The sequence below is a fragment of the Ranitomeya imitator genome, chromosome 4 (genome assembly GCF_032444005.1).
Source record: "Ranitomeya imitator isolate aRanImi1 chromosome 4, aRanImi1.pri, whole genome shotgun sequence".
Classification (NCBI taxonomy): Eukaryota; Metazoa; Chordata; class Amphibia; order Anura; family Dendrobatidae; genus Ranitomeya; species Ranitomeya imitator.
In genome coordinates this window covers 55,974,541-55,990,234 of record NC_091285.1, presented here as the reverse complement: position 1 = coordinate 55,990,234, position 15,694 = coordinate 55,974,541, and the positions used below count along the sequence as shown (strand labels likewise).

The window sequence follows — 15,694 nt, the reverse complement described above, 5'->3', positions numbered from 1 at the left end:
CCAGGCTCTGCCTTTGTAGCCAGCACTGATTAGCAGCAAGCAGGCATTTCAGGGACTAAGTCCTGCTTTTCCCACACTGACCATGCCCACTGAACAACCTCCCATTGGAGGTCGGGGGTCATATGCTCAGGTCCTGTTGCGGCTCCTATTGGACAATCACGAAGGTCCCAGAGTGAAACTGCTATAAAAGGTTTGCTTGGCCAGTTGGCCATGCGCTAGTGTAAACTTATTAACTTGTGTGTGTGGATGAATGCCTGTCGATGGATGAAAGCTAGTGTTGTTGCCTGCTCGTGAATGGTAGAGCTACCTAGTGCCCGACAGTGCTGTCCTGCACAATTGCACAAGTTGCTGAATTAAGTTAGCAGCGACCACCACAGTGGCACCATGCGAAGATAGTGCGCTTTCCTGGTCCTAGTTAGAGTGGTTAATGGCATCCGCCAGGCGGCGCTGCATGCACTCCTGTGCTGTAAATATTTACTTTAGTTGTTTCCCTTGCACCACAGTAGCGGTGTTGAGCGCAAGAGTTCTAGAGGGACACTTACCCTGAGTCTTGGGGCAGAGTTCTGTGTTGCCTTGCTTGCACTCTCTGTGTGGTGTGTGCAGCCCTGTGATGCAACGGGGTTCACTTCATTCATACCGGGTGAAGCTATCCCATGTGTACTCACATTAGACTGCCATATAGTCCAACCTTTCCAAGCAGCAGGTGTCTTAGCTGCACATGGACCCCGGACTGCGAACGCACCATATATCATCTCTAATTATTATTTGGTGCGTTCCGCCAGTCCTAACACAGGGTCATTGAGCAATGGATGTTTACTGATATATTAATTAGACATTGCTCAGGCCAGCTAGTTTATTGATTTGCAAAAAAGAGGAGTAAAAACTATGCGAATTGATTAGATAGTTAAACAATTCTGGTCAACCTCATCACATTGTCCTCTTAGCAATTATCATGTTGGATGCTGGCTTGAAGTTGTGGACTACAGTATATAAGTGAGATATACTTCCATATACAGAGATTCAGCCAAGACATCCAGACATTCAAACATCCAAAGAACCAGAGACTCTCTACAGGACAGTAGCCAACACATCATGGCTCCATCACGAGGGACACAGACATCTACAGTTATTCTACAGTATGCCAGCTTAGGGGCCATGGCCCCAGCTGAAAGAATATAGATCTGCTCCATTGACCATCACTGAACCATGGATACGCTTAGGGTAGTCAGGATTAGGATCTATCAGTCACCTGATATCCATGATACATTTGCAAATGTCAGCAATGGGACCCAATGGTTACCTGGCACCATGGAAATGTTTGGAGAAGCCCGGTAGTTACCCTCCGTTCACCTGTCCTTGTACCACAGTGGACTGTCATCTTCCTAAGCTTTTCGTTACCTCCTCTCTGTGCATGCCACTGGTGTGGTAGTTGGCCCTGGAATCTCTGAATTCACAGCTGTTCTATGCCGGTGAGTTAGCGGAAGGATGAGACTCTGTAATTGTGCACCATCTTGGGTATTTTGCTGGGACTGATCTAAATGTTATCTGCCTGTTTTGTAGCTCAATAAAGCATTGCCACACTGTTTTACCCTCACTCTGTGTTGTCTGAGTAGCATTACGTACATGGGGAAAGGAAAGCGGGCATTCGGTGGAATGATCCCTGGTCCATGTGGTTTTGGCTAGCTGACCATGGCACACACTGATCCTCCATGTCTCCACAGGGAGGGTTGAGGGTGTGGCTGGAGCATGATGCCCCAGCTTGTCTTAACCCCTTTGTGACCTATGATTTATACTGTAGGTATGTCACTGGCCACCTCCATCACTTTGGTGCGAGCTCCGGCGCTGATCTGATCAGCTGTCATGTGCCCCTAACAACCACAGGTGGAAACGCAATCCATCTGCGGCTGTTAACATATTAAATGCCACTGTCAATCTCTGACAGTGGCATTTAACTCGCTCAAATTGGTTTTGCATCATTAGACGTCATATGGTTGGCATGACAACCCGGGGTCTGCAGAAGATCCCTGTGGTTGTCATTGCCAAACTGCTATGAGCACCATCCTGTGGCCGGTGTTCATAGCAGATGAGCATTTTCTTCTACACATAGCAGATAGCATAAGCTTCAAGTCTCCAAAAGATACTATTTAAGCATGCAAAAAGTAAAAAAGATTTCAAAACATTTTAAAAATTAAAAAATAGAAAAATTCAAATCATACCACTTTTACCCCATTCAAAATAAAACAAAAAATCAAAACTATACAAAAACACCCGCTTTATCAAAATATAAAAAGAATAGATCAGCAATCAACAAAAAAAAATAAAAAATTAAGAATTCCGTTTTTTGGGTTGCCAGAAAATTGCAATAAAATGCGATAACGGGCAATCGACACATTGTAACCATCCCAATATGGTATAAATAAAAATGTTAGCTCAGAGCACAAAAAATAAGCTCTCACCCAGCCCCAGATCCTGAAAAATGGAGATGCTACAGGTCTCCGAAAATGGCACCATTTTGTTTTTACAAACTTTGGATTTTTTTATCACTTAAATGCAAAATAACCTATACATATTTTGTATCTACGAACTTGTAATAACCTGGAGAATCATAATGGCTGGTCAGTTTCAGCATATAGTAAACATGGTAAAAAAAAATTTGAGGAATTGCATTTAATTTGCAATTTTAACACACTTGGATTTTTTTCCCGTTTTTCCAGTACACTATATGGTAAAATCAATGGGGTCATTCAAAAATAAAACTTGTCCCATACAAAACAAACCCTCACATAACAAGTCAACACATTGCCATATTGATGGAAAAATAAAAAAAAGTTATAGTTCTGAGAAGGGAAGCAAAAAATGGAAAAACCCAAGGTGGCAAAGGGGTTAATCATGAAGAGCCTTGTCCGCCAAGTCCCTGACTTTTCAGATGCTTCATATTCATGAAGAGGCATGCGCCTCTTAGTGAATCCCATGTGTCTGACTCCACCATTCTTCCTCACTAAGACTGGCAACAATATCTTCATAAATGGGTCTTTGTCTTTCTGCTGTGAGTATTTGCTGGTGGACATATTTGGGCTTGTTGACATATCAATGCAAGTAGACCAAAGAGTTAAAAGAACACAAAATTGACTTGAAGAGTAGATAGAAGAAAGAGAAGAGTCTATGTTTATATGTGTGCATGACTTAGTACTCCAAATATCTTAAAAACAGGTGGCTATACCTTTCCAAAATGTAAATTTCAAAAACTTCATTAAAAGTATAAGTGAAAAGTGTAAACTAAAAGACAACAAAAACTAATGATAATTAAAGTGATAAATCATTTTTGCTACACAAAATAAACACTTAAAAGCCTAGTTTTGTTCCTCACCATAATTTGGGGCTGACCATACTTTTTGGGTAATTTTTGCCAATAGTTACACATTTTGATGGCAAAAAAATATACAGAAGCACTAGGATAAAAATATGTTGCAAATGGATTTCGAAAACTTTTCATTTACCTTGCATTTAAAAAAATAGCACAAAGTGCAGGACAATATGTTTTTGCTATGCAGAATATTTATTAAACCAATCTTATAGTCTTCTTATGACACAACAAGAATTTGGGGAGATTATGGCAAAGGGATATAGGTCATAAGAACAAAGGCAAAAGGTTTGAGTAACTAAAGTATTGATAAGGAAATCAGTTCATATTACATGAACAAGGCAGTTATGCAACTCAGGTAGAATATAAGTAATGATATTTATAGGAGCCAGAGGATCTCTAAGTCATTTGTTATTAACATTTTTTTTAAATTTAATTTAATTTTCTTTAACACAGAATTGATACCATTGATGTATAGGAAAGGCGTTGAAAAAGGTTCTACTATGATTATAAAGCATATCTATTATGTGAAAAGTATTCTGCTGCAGTTCCCCATATTGGCCTCAGAGCGCCGCTGTTCACCAATAAAGAAAATATTCTGCAAATCCAGAATCGCCTTCATGATGCAGACAGTGATCAACTGCAAGAAGAAATACACAGCATTTCACACTGGGATGTGCCGGGTACAGGACTCAGAAAGAAGACGGATTATTTTCTGCTGGATTATAAATATATGAAGGATTTTTACCATTATATTTCTGGTGAGAAGAAGGATGGCTGGATTACAACTGCAGGAAGGACAATCAGTGCAAGGACTCAGATGGCAAGTAATATTTCCCTTCTTATTTTCCTGGCTGTGTCATTCAGTCTCTGGTCAGATTCATTATTCCATTAATGAAGAATTAAGAAAAGGATCTATTGTGGGAAATCTAGCAAAGGATCTTGAATTAAATGTTAAGGATCTCTCCAGAAGGAAATTAAGAATTGTGTCAAAAATCTCTGAGAAATATTTTAATATAAACCTGGATAATGGAAACCTGTACATTGCTGATAGGATAGACAGGGAGACATTGTGCAGAGCTGCAGCTGATTGTGTCCTTACATTTGATGCAGTGGTGGAAAATCCCTTGAATATTTTCAGTGTAAAGATTGAAATGCAGGACATAAATGACAATCCTCCTACATTTCAACATGACAGAATGACATTAGAAATGAGTGAATCTACCTCCCCAGGAAGAAGGTTTGTTTTACAAAAGGCAGAAGATCTGGATGTCGGTGTTAATTCCCTGATCAGCTACAGCCTCAGTGAGAACCAGTATTTTGCTCTTGGAGAGAAGGTCAGCACTGATGGCAGTGTATTTCCAGAGCTGATACTAGAGAAACCTCTAGACCGAGAGACACAGAACAAGCATGAACTCATCCTCACAGCTTCTGATGGGGGAAATCCTGTACAGACAGGCACTGCCCTAATTAATATTATCATTAATGATATCAATGATAATTCTCCAGTATTTACACAGGATGTATATAAAGTAAGTGTCAGAGAAAATATACCGGTGAATTCTACAATTCTGCAGGTCAGTGCAAGTGATGAAGATGAAGGAGTCAATGCACAGATTACATATTCAATTAAAACCACAGAAAATATAATTTATGAAACTTTTTTTATAAATTCCAATAATGGTGAAATAAAACTAAAAGGACAATTAGATTATGAAGTTATTAAACTTTATGACATTTCTTTACAAGCCATGGATGGAGGAGGCCTCGCTGCTCATGCTAAAGTCTTAATAGAAATTACAGATGAAAATGACAATGCTCCTGAGATATCTATAACCTCATCATCAGATCTTATTCCTGAGGATTCTCCCCCTGGTACTATGGTGGCGCTAATTCAAGTCCATGATCCTGATTCAGAAGAAAATGGTGAGGTTCAATGTATAATATCTGGGAATTTGCCATTTGCGTTAATATCATCAGCAAGTAATTTTTACAAAATTGTTACAAAAAGTAGTCTAGATAGAGAAAAAATATCATCCTACAACATCACAATACAAGCATCTGATAAAGGTTCTCCTGAAATGACTTCTAGAGAAGTTATTAGGCTTGTGGTTTCAGATATCAATGACAATGCTCCAGTGTTTGAGAAGATTGCTTATACTGCATTTGTCTCTGAAAATAATTTACCAGGAACTTCAATATTTAGTAATCACGCAAGAGATCTGGACAGTGAAGATAATGCAAAGATAACATATTCTATAGTGTATAAAAGTAATGAAGAAGATATTCTGTCTTCCTATATCTCCATGAATCCTGTAACTGGGGTCATCTATGCACAAAAGTCATTTGATTATGAGAAGAATAGAGAATTTAACATCCAAATCATCGCCAGAGACAATGGATCTCCATCTCTGAACAGCAGTACAACACTAAGAATATGTATAGTAGACCAGAATGATAATTCTCCAGTCATTCTGTACCCATCACCAGAGGTTGACAGCTCAACATTTGAGATGGTTCCTTGGATCTCTGAACAAGGCTCTTTAGTATCTAAGGTGGTGGCGGTGGACGCTGACTCTGGACACAATGCCTGGTTGTCTTACTTTTTACAATCTTCAGAACCATCACTCTTCAACATTGACCAGCACACAGGAGAGATCAGGACATCACGTGGATTTCATGAAAAAGACATAATGAAACATGGAATTGTGGTTCTAGTAAAAGACAATGGGATTCCCTCCCGCTCAGCTTCAGTCACTCTAACCATGGTGGTTGCTGATCATTTTCATCAGGTTCTTCCTGAGCTGAGCAGTCAGTCTAACAAAGAAGAATATCAGTCCAATCTACAATTCTACTTGGTGATCACCTTGGCACTGATTTCCTTTTTCTTCATGTTGACTGTGATTATTGCAGTTGTTTCAAAATGCAAAGAGTCAAAATCTTCAGCTTTATTTGGACCCTCGAGTATCAGTCTATATCCACATGTGGATTCCAGACTTATGTCACAATTTAACCCTGGAACCTTACCTCTGCCATATTCCTATGATGTTTGTGTAACTTTGGATCCAAGTGAACGAGAATTTGCTTTCCTTAAGCCTCAAACCCATGTTCCAGTGGACAGTCTAATAGATGCTGATGACTCAGGGATGGGAAGTGAAACTTTAAATAACTCTTCATTAGCCGTAACACAGGTATGTTTTTAACTCTAGCATTAATCTAGACTAGAGTTTTCATCTCTCTTCTATTTTGTACGTTGCACATCTTCTTTGTCGGGATCAATATTCTAGACGATATAATAAAATGTACATGCAGGGATTTTATTTATTTTTGATAAAAGTAGCTAGATATGTAAGAATGATTCAGTTTTATGATGGTGTAGTGCACAAACGTATTTCATTATCATCTCTTTGTAAAATTTAGCTATGTTAAAACCATTATGGATTTTACAAAATATTCTATATGTATTATTAGCCTCAGTCCATAATGATGGATTGCTAGCTAGTTTGATGCTGTTAACTAACTATATTAATAATGTAGCAATATTTCAGATGAATCAACTAGCTCTATTAATTCTGTCATTATTGCCTAAGCAAGACGTTTTGCCATATTGTCTGTTGTATGGTCAAATTTAAAAAACTGAAGAATTTTAACCTTACCTTTGACTAGGGTTTTATATGATACTCTAGACTAGTTCCCATGAGAAAGTAAGTTCAATGGATTGCTGATCAGGTAAGAGGTTACTATTTTCTGAAGAAGGAAGAATTTGTGATATGATTATTGATACCATATAGCTTCAGCTGCATAGTGTGTGTCATAAGTTATCTTGGGTGATGAGTTTGGCATTAGAAATCTAGTAAAAAGAAAGTAATAATTTGAACAATGGCATCAGCATTTTCCAAAATGAGGTTTCTTTTTTCAAAATTCCATACCATGTAGTGATAAAGTGATAAGATAAACAATCACTTTATTATTTTATTGTAGGGAACATTGAATGAAGAAGCTTGATTCTGGAGAATGCTGCCATCCATTTGCAATTTGTTGGATTCTGGAGACTTGTAGATACTAACTAGGAGGGATGATATGATGAAGTCCTTTTTTAAATTTTCTTTATTGAGGTTTTCTGAATTATGGAACAGGAAGAACAAAATTATGAAAGTACACATTGAGTAAAGTTTTGATTATTAGAGACTGTATGAAACATCAATATAATTAATTATTAAGCTTTAGAACAGGAAAGAAATATATCTTGGTACCGTGTTAGCCAGTAGATAGAAAAATATTTAGAATTGAGAGTCACTGAGGACTCTCAATTCTAAATATTTTTCTAAGCTTTAGAATAAATTAAGATTGCAAACTCTATAAGAAATCTCAAGAGTGAAAGCAGAACTGAAAATGTGAAAGTTTCTTAGTGTGAGTGGTAGGACTTCATAGTTGGGTCAATGCTCTTCCGTTGATAACAAATGGAATAAAACCAAACTTTTGCCTTCTATGAAAACAGGAAAATGAAACAATTTAAAGCTGTATTTAATAAGTAATAAAGGGAAGAAAGGGAGGAAGAGTAAGGAGTGGTAAAAGAAGGTAGTTAAAGTGGGCAATAGAGGACTGTCTGTCATTAATAATATAGTTATATCTTGACTGTAGTGTATCTTGAAAACTAAAAGTTTCAGGTGTTCATTTTTTTCTAGATTGCTTTTACTTCTGCTGTTGTATCTGGCGAAAGATGTCATATAAGCATTTCACATGTTTCTTCAAGACAGAGGACGTTTCTAAAAACCTTAACCCTGTGTGGGGAATAACCTTAGATTGGGTTTCCAAAGAGAGAACAAAGGGCCCAGATTTTATTGAACTCTACATGTCTCTTAAAATTCTAACTTGAATGTTCTTCTAATTTACAGATTACAATTCCAAGAGAAACTTGGGTTCTATTTGTGCCTCTTGTAACTGCAATTGAAGCACTAGAAAGGAATTAAGTTATCATTTACAAGCTAAATTTATGATACCTTAGAAAAGTTTTTTTAATGGGTACAGTAATACTCACAAAAAGTCCTCTAAAATTCAAAATGGAGTAAGAGAAAAGTCAACTATTTGTGGTACTATGAAGTTACAGCAGGAATCACATGTGACCTACCTAAACTATTTATTTTAACTAACTGGCTATAAACTGCTGAAAAAAGTCCTGCTTGTGTCCCATATCAGATGTTTTGTTGTTGAAAAATCATCCTTTATAACATTATGTAAATTACCTCTTCCAGGCTCTGGGGATGATGGTGCCTGGAAGATAACTCTGCTTCCACAAGTTATTTTAAATAGAAGGGGGCGTTAACCGTGTGAGATAAGCAACCAACACAGAACAAGAGAAATTAAATTTCTCTTCTTGCAAACACATTTTTGTCTTCTTTCTGAGCTCTGCTGCATTGCAACAATATTGCAGCCCTGTTTGCCTATGAGATGGAAGCTGAGAGGAACCTGTAAATGTGTTAGTTATAATCACACACAGCTCTGCAGTGAAATCAGGAGAGCAGAGAGTGGACATTACACATCACACTGGTAATACTGGTAACCATTACACATCTCACTGGTAACACTGGTATCCATTACATATCACACTGGCAACCCACCATACTCTTTAGAATATGCTCTGGATGCAGAGTTATCTTCCGGGCACCATCCTCCCAGAGCCTGGAAGAGGTCATTTAAATAAAGTGATAAATGGTGATTTATTAACAGCAAGGCATCTGATATAAGGCACATAGGTATCACTTTGTCAGCTATCTATAACCTGTATGCCCATATTAATAGTTTAGGTAGGTCAAATATTGTGACAGGTGCCCTTGAAGACATGAAAACATGATCTTTCTCATCCATTCTTAGTCATACTGATTTAATGATGATGCAAAGTGAATCAATCAGTCATAATGGATCATCTATTAATTAAAATATATTAAGCATAGTTATTCTTAGTAGAACATCATAGAGCATTATTTGTATTATTAGGTATCAAATTACTTGTATGCTGGGATATATTTCTATGTCCTGACATCTTTGTCATTTTAAGAATGGCTACATCTGTAAGTACGTTAGCTGTCACCATCATCACGCAGATAATACATTTTATAGCTTTCATGTTCAAGTAAAACATTTATAACTTGTGGAATTGTTTATTTTTAATCACAAAGCAGCCTTCTTTTTCTTATTCAGTTTAACTCTTTTAAACCCCTTAAGGACGCAGCCAGTTATCATTTTTATAGATTTATTGTTTCCTCTTCCAAAACCCATAACTTTTTTATTTTTCCATTGGCATATCAAATTAGGGCTTGTTCTTTGCAGATTTGTAAACTTGAATGAAGCCATTCATTTTAACATCCAGTGTACTGAAAATATGGTGAAAAAAATAATCTTTAAAAAAAATATATTTACTTTACAGTTTATTTTTTAGCTCCAACATGGGACTTGGGCCTGTGATTGTTTGATCACTGGTACTATAAATTGCAATATTTCTGTGGTGGAGCATATAGACAAATCTATAGTCTCATGTGAAGCCCAGCTTGTGTCTGGGCTTTACAGAAGTTCCATGATAGCATCGACCAAAGCCTTCAGTTTTTGACTGGCTGCAATGGTAAACTGATATCATGGGGTAGGCATAGGCAATAAGTGCCCATATGGATATGTAACCGGGAAGGCATGAATTAACTGCCACTGGCAGTGCTTGAAAGGGCCATTTAAGTGGTTAAACATCGGTAAGAGCCAGGTGCTGATTGTACATCTCTGCCCTTTGTGAATGTCACCCCATATATTCTGATCTTTACCATGATGGATGGTATACATCATAGAGCAGGAGGAGCTTAATGTTGAAAGTGATATATTTACCTTGCTCACACAGTAACATTATGTTAAGGCTAGCGGAACGCACCGAGAAAATAGAGATGTTTATTAAGAAAGGTGCGTTCGCAGCCCGGGGTCCACTGTGCAGGAGGAACCTGTTGCTAGCGAATGGCGGCACTGTTAGGCGGTATAGGCTAGCTCTGTTACTCCACAGAGTAGCCATGAAAGGGAAGCACTGCACCCTGTTAGCTTCACAGGAGCACAAGCTTACTGCCAAGCTGATAGCAGTCAGTGGTTATGTTACATGCAATCTCCTCACCGGAGAAGCCGGTATTCTAGGGGCTTATTTCAGCCGGGTCCCTGAACACACTCATACAATCTCCTCACCGGAGGAGCCGATATTCTAGGGCTTATTTCAGCCGGGTCCCTGAACACACTCATACATAACCACACTGGCGCAAAGCACATATATGACTTGATACTAGCGCATGGCCGTGCGGCCATGCGAGCCTTAAATAGTTGCAGCATGTTTAGGACCTTTCAAAGAAGGACCAATGGAGTGCTGCAGCACCTGAGCATGTGACCCTGGATCTCCACTGAGAGATCTCGCCCTGGGCATGCTCAGAGTGAAAAGCAGGATTTAGTCCTAGCAGCTACAAGGACCTTAGCTGCAGTATCTGATCATGTGACCCTTGATCTCCACTGAGAGATCTTACTCTGGGCATGCTCAGAATGTGAAAAGCAGGCTTTACCCCGAGAAGCGTCCGCTCGCCGCTGCCCAGTACTGACTTCAATGGGAGAAGCAGGAAACGCAGCAGTAACTCTTAGCACAGAGTCAGACTGAGCGAGACGCTGGGATCGACGTCTCCGCTGAGCAGGCTCCACTGCGGCAGGAGAAGAATGGGAGACCGCAGCGGAGATGGCCCGAGATTCCCCCTGTGCAGAGGCAGGAACTCGACCCCTAACATTACCCCCCTCCTAGGCCCCCCCCTCCTTGGGCCTCGCTACGTTCGAAGGCAGCAATGAGCTGCGGAGCCCGAATGTGCTCAGCAGGCTCCCAGGACCTATCCTCAGGGCCGTAACCCTTCCAGTCCACCAAATAAAATTTTTTGCCACGTACCACCTTGCACCCCAAAAAGGCGTTTACCTCGTAATCGTCCGTAGACGAACCCGATGTCCCAGCAGATGACTCGGAAAACCGGGACATATACATGGGTTTCAAGAGGGACACATGAAAGGTGTCGGTGATACCCAGGCGTGGCGGAAGGGCCAAACGATAGACCACAGGATTAACCTGTTCGAGGACCTTGAATGGACCCAAGTAGCGAGGAGCAAACTTAGTGGACTCAACTCGCAGCCTGATGTTACGGTCGGAGAGCCACACCAAGTCACCAGGAGCAAAGGTCGGAGCGGGGCACCGATGTGCATCGGCGGAGGACCTCATTCTCTCCTTGGAGGCCCGAATGGCATCCTGAGTGCGGTCCCAAATATCCCGTGCCGCGGATGCTGACCATAGTTGAGGAGGAATGGAGTTTGTCCAGTGGAGTCAGCTACGGCATTGTTCAGTGCAAACTCTGCCCACGATAGCAAGGATGCCCAGTCATCCTGCCTGGCTGAAACAAAATGTCGCAGGTATGTGACCAAGGTCTGGTTGGCCCTCTCTACCAACCCATTCGTCTCGGGATGATATGCGGAAGAGAGATTCAACTCAATGCTGAGAAGACGGCAAAGCTCTCTCCAGAATCGAGATGCAAATTGGGGACCCCGGTCACTGACAATTTTGTCTGGCATACCATGTAGGCGGAAGATGTGTTTTATGAACAATGCTGCCAAGGCCCGTGCAGAAGATAACCGTGGTAGCGGTACCAAATGCACCATTTTTGAGAAATGATCGGTGATGACCCAAATGATGGTACAGCCGCGAGACTTGGGTAAACCCACAACAAAGTCCATCCCAACCATCTCCCAGGGCCTATCTGCCACCGGCAAGGGATAGAGTAACCCAGCTGGCCTTTGACGAGGAGATTTATTTTTGGCGCAGGAGACACATGCTTGAATATAATCTCTGACATCCCGGACCATATGTGGCCACCAGTACGTCCTCGCCAGTAGCTCAGATGTCCTCTTTGTCCCAAAGTGTCCACCCACCCTGGACGAATGAGCCCAAGAGAGAACCTCCGGTCGCAAATTAATGGGCACAAAAGTCTTGCCGGGAGGCACAGACTCTAGCGAAACTGGCGCTACGGTTCTCAGGCTCTCTGAAGGGACAATAAGCCGAGGCTCCCCCTCCTCCTCCTCAGATGACACAACAGAGCGAGAGAGAGCGTCTGCACGAATATTTTTCTCCCCAGCGAGATAATGAATGGTGAAGTGGAACCGGGAGAAGAACAAGGACCATCTGGCTTGGCGAGAATTTAGCCGCTGGGCTGTTTGCAGGTATAACAAATTTTTGTGGTCCGTGAAGACCTGAAAGGGAAAACGAGCCCCCTCCAAGAGATGTCTCCACTCCGAGAAAGCCAGCTTCATTGCTAGCAACTCCCTGTCCCCAATGGAATAATTCCTCTCCGCAGGTGTGAAGGTCTTGGAGAAGAAGAAGCACGGATGCTTCTGACCCTGAGCATCCTTTTGGAAGAGGTCTGCTCCAGCACCAAAGGAAGAGGCATCCACCTCCATTATGAACGGCTTATCAACATCGGGACTGTGACGGGGTGTACAGCAGAGCAAGAAGGGACAACAGGCTGAGGGATGATTCAACAGATTTATTATCAAGAACGCTGGAACAACACATGCAGGTACATCTACAGAGTCCACAATTAGTCCAATGGAACAGGTTCGGGGCACCTCCCGATAATCCTTGTGCCAGGTAACAAAGCAATAGTCCACAATTAGTCCACGGGATCCCAAAACAATCTCACGAATGACGAGATATGTCCTCAGCTCAAGTCTCGCCCCGTTCGCTTCCACAGTCCTAGATGGGCGTGGGGTCTTGCCTCAGCTAAGAATCCCCACTCCTTCTCCTTCAAGGATCAACTCACATCTGATCTCAAAATAAGAATGGATTGTCTGAGCTCCAGGGATCCGCCCAAGAAGGGGGGTAGATGTCACACCTTCTATTCAATGGTTGGGTCCACCAGAAGATTCTAGACTGGTGGCTCCACTTTGTCTATTCATTGTGTGCATTTGACTAGCCACCTGCTGTGAGGAAGAATGGCTATTCCTTCCCTAGTGGTGTGGACAAAGCTTAATTACATTAGAGCTCAGGGCTGCAAGTATTGGGGGAAGGAGACAGGTTAGTTAAATACACCCCATGACATTGCAAAATGTACAGTAAATACAATGAAAGAGAAGTCGCATCACATCATGACATATTATACAAAATACAGGACAGGGAAAAAAGTACAGATCATGACAGGGACGATGTAGGATGGGAGCGCTAGCAAAATGGGACTTAATAGAAGAAAAGGCCCTGGAGACCTCTTCAGACCACAATTTAGGATTTGCTCCCTTCTTGGTGAGGGCTACCAAGGGAGCTACCAAAGTTGAGAAGTGAGGAATGAACTGGCGGTAATAATTAATGAACCCCATAAAGCGCTGCACCGCTTTAAGAGAATGGGGTTCTTGCCAGTCCTTCACAGCCTGTAGTTTGGCAGGATCCATAGCCAATTCCTGGGCGGAGATGATATAGCCCAGGAAAGGTAAAGACTTCTGCTCAAACATACACTTCTCCAACTTTGCGTAGACAGAATTTGCCCATAAGAGGTCGAAGACTCTGCCAACATCTCTCCGGTGGGAGTCAATATCTGGAGAAAAGATGAGAATATCATCCAGATAGACTACGACTGAGGTGTAAAGCATATCCCGGAAGATGTCGTTGACAAAGTCTTGGAAAACGGCTGGGGCATTACAGAGCCCGAAGGGCATCGCCAGATACTCATAGTGCCCATCTCTGGTGTTAAACGCCGTCTTCCATTCGTCCCCCTCACGGATGCGAATCAGGTTATAAGCACCCCGCAGATCCAATTTGGTAAATACCTTAGCTCCCCTTAGCCTATCAAAAAGCTCAGAAATCAGGGGCAGCGGATACTTATTTTTAACGGTGATGGCGTTAAGACCCCTGTAATCTATGCAAGGACGTAATTCTCCATTCTTCTTCTGCACGAAGAAGAACCCTGCCCCTGCTGGTGACACTGACTTCCTAATGAACCCTCTTGCCAAATTCTCCTGGATGTATTGGGACATGGCCTCCGTTTCCGGAAGAGAGAGGGGATAGACACGTCCCCGAGGAGGTTCTGCTCCAGGCAAGAGATCTATAGGACAGTCATAGGGGCGGTGAGGTGGAAGGGTCTCCGCAGCCTTTTTAGAGAAGACGTCTGCATAGGACCAATAGTATTTGGGGAGAGAAGAGAGATCTGTGGGTATCTCAGTGGTGGAAACCTGAACGCACTCTTTCACACATCTGCCCTTACAGGATTCACTCCAACCCAATATCCTCCCAGAGGACCACTCAATATGTGGGGAGTGGAAACGGAGCCAGGGTATTCCCAGCAGAATCTCATCCATTCCCTCGGGAAGGACAAGAAGGGACATTATCTCCTGGTGGGATGAGGACATAGCTAACGTGAAAGGGACAGTCTGGTGTGTGATCTGAGATGGAAGTGTTGACCCGTTCACTACTCTAACAGTCATTGGTTTGGCGAGCATCACCAGAGGTATTGCATGGCGCAGAGCAAAAGCCGAGGACATGAAATTCCCCTCAGCTACAGAGTCCACACAAAGCTCGACTGTTAGAGAGTGAGAGCCTAATATGATTGTCCCCTTGAAGGACAGCTTGGAGGAAAAAGCCGCTGTGTCTAGAGAACCTCCTCCAAGGGTTACTAGACGCGGTCGTTTACCCAACCGCCGTGGACATTTATTGGCATAATGTCCCTCTTGTTGGCAATTTCTGCAAACCACGGGTACTCGAGCGGTCCAAGACTTAGGTCCCGCTCGAGAGACCTCCATGGCCTCATGGGAGTCGGACGCCTGAACGGAAGATTCTAGAGGTCTGGCAAAGGTGGGAGCCAGCCGAAACCTCTGCCTACACTGGGCCTGCTCCAACCTCCGCTCGTTAAAATGGAGGTCGATGCGGGTAGATATAGAAATAAGCTCCTCCAGTGTGGCGGGAATCTCCCTGGTGGCCAAGGCGTCCTTCACATGGTCTGCCAGTCCTCTCCAGAACACCGGAATAAGGACTTTATCCGGCCACTCCAGCTCCGAGACCAGAGTCCGGAATTGGACGGCGAACTGACTGACCATGGACGAACCCTGGGTTGTAGCCAACAATTGGAGCGCGGTATCATGGGTGACACGAGGTCCCAAAAAGACCAGTTTCAGAGCGTCCAAGAAGAGAGGAGCACTCTGTACCACACGATCATTGCGCTCCCATAGCGGCATTGCCCACTCCAACGCCCTGCCCGATAAAAGGGATAAAATAAATCCCACTTTCGCCCATTCCGTAGGAAAACGTGCAGC

The 15,694-nt window shown here is 42.3% G+C and overlaps 1 protein-coding gene across 22 annotated transcripts in view; it reads left to right on the top strand.

The window, feature by feature from the left end:
* LOC138675459 (protocadherin gamma-B2-like) overlaps positions 1–15,694 on the top strand; it is a 502,075-nt gene that overhangs the window by 321,467 nt on the left and 164,914 nt on the right. Inside the window, exon 1 of one of the 22 annotated variants that reach the window (XM_069763724.1) lies at positions 4,004–6,552. The exons of the other annotated variants lie outside the window; for them this stretch is intronic. Coding sequence (XP_069619825.1) covers positions 4,135–6,552 — 2,418 coding nt within the window. The 5' untranslated portion in view covers positions 4,004–4,134. Of the gene's footprint in view, positions 1–4,003; positions 6,553–15,694 lie in introns of those variants that run through there. 22 annotated transcript variants of the gene reach the window in all.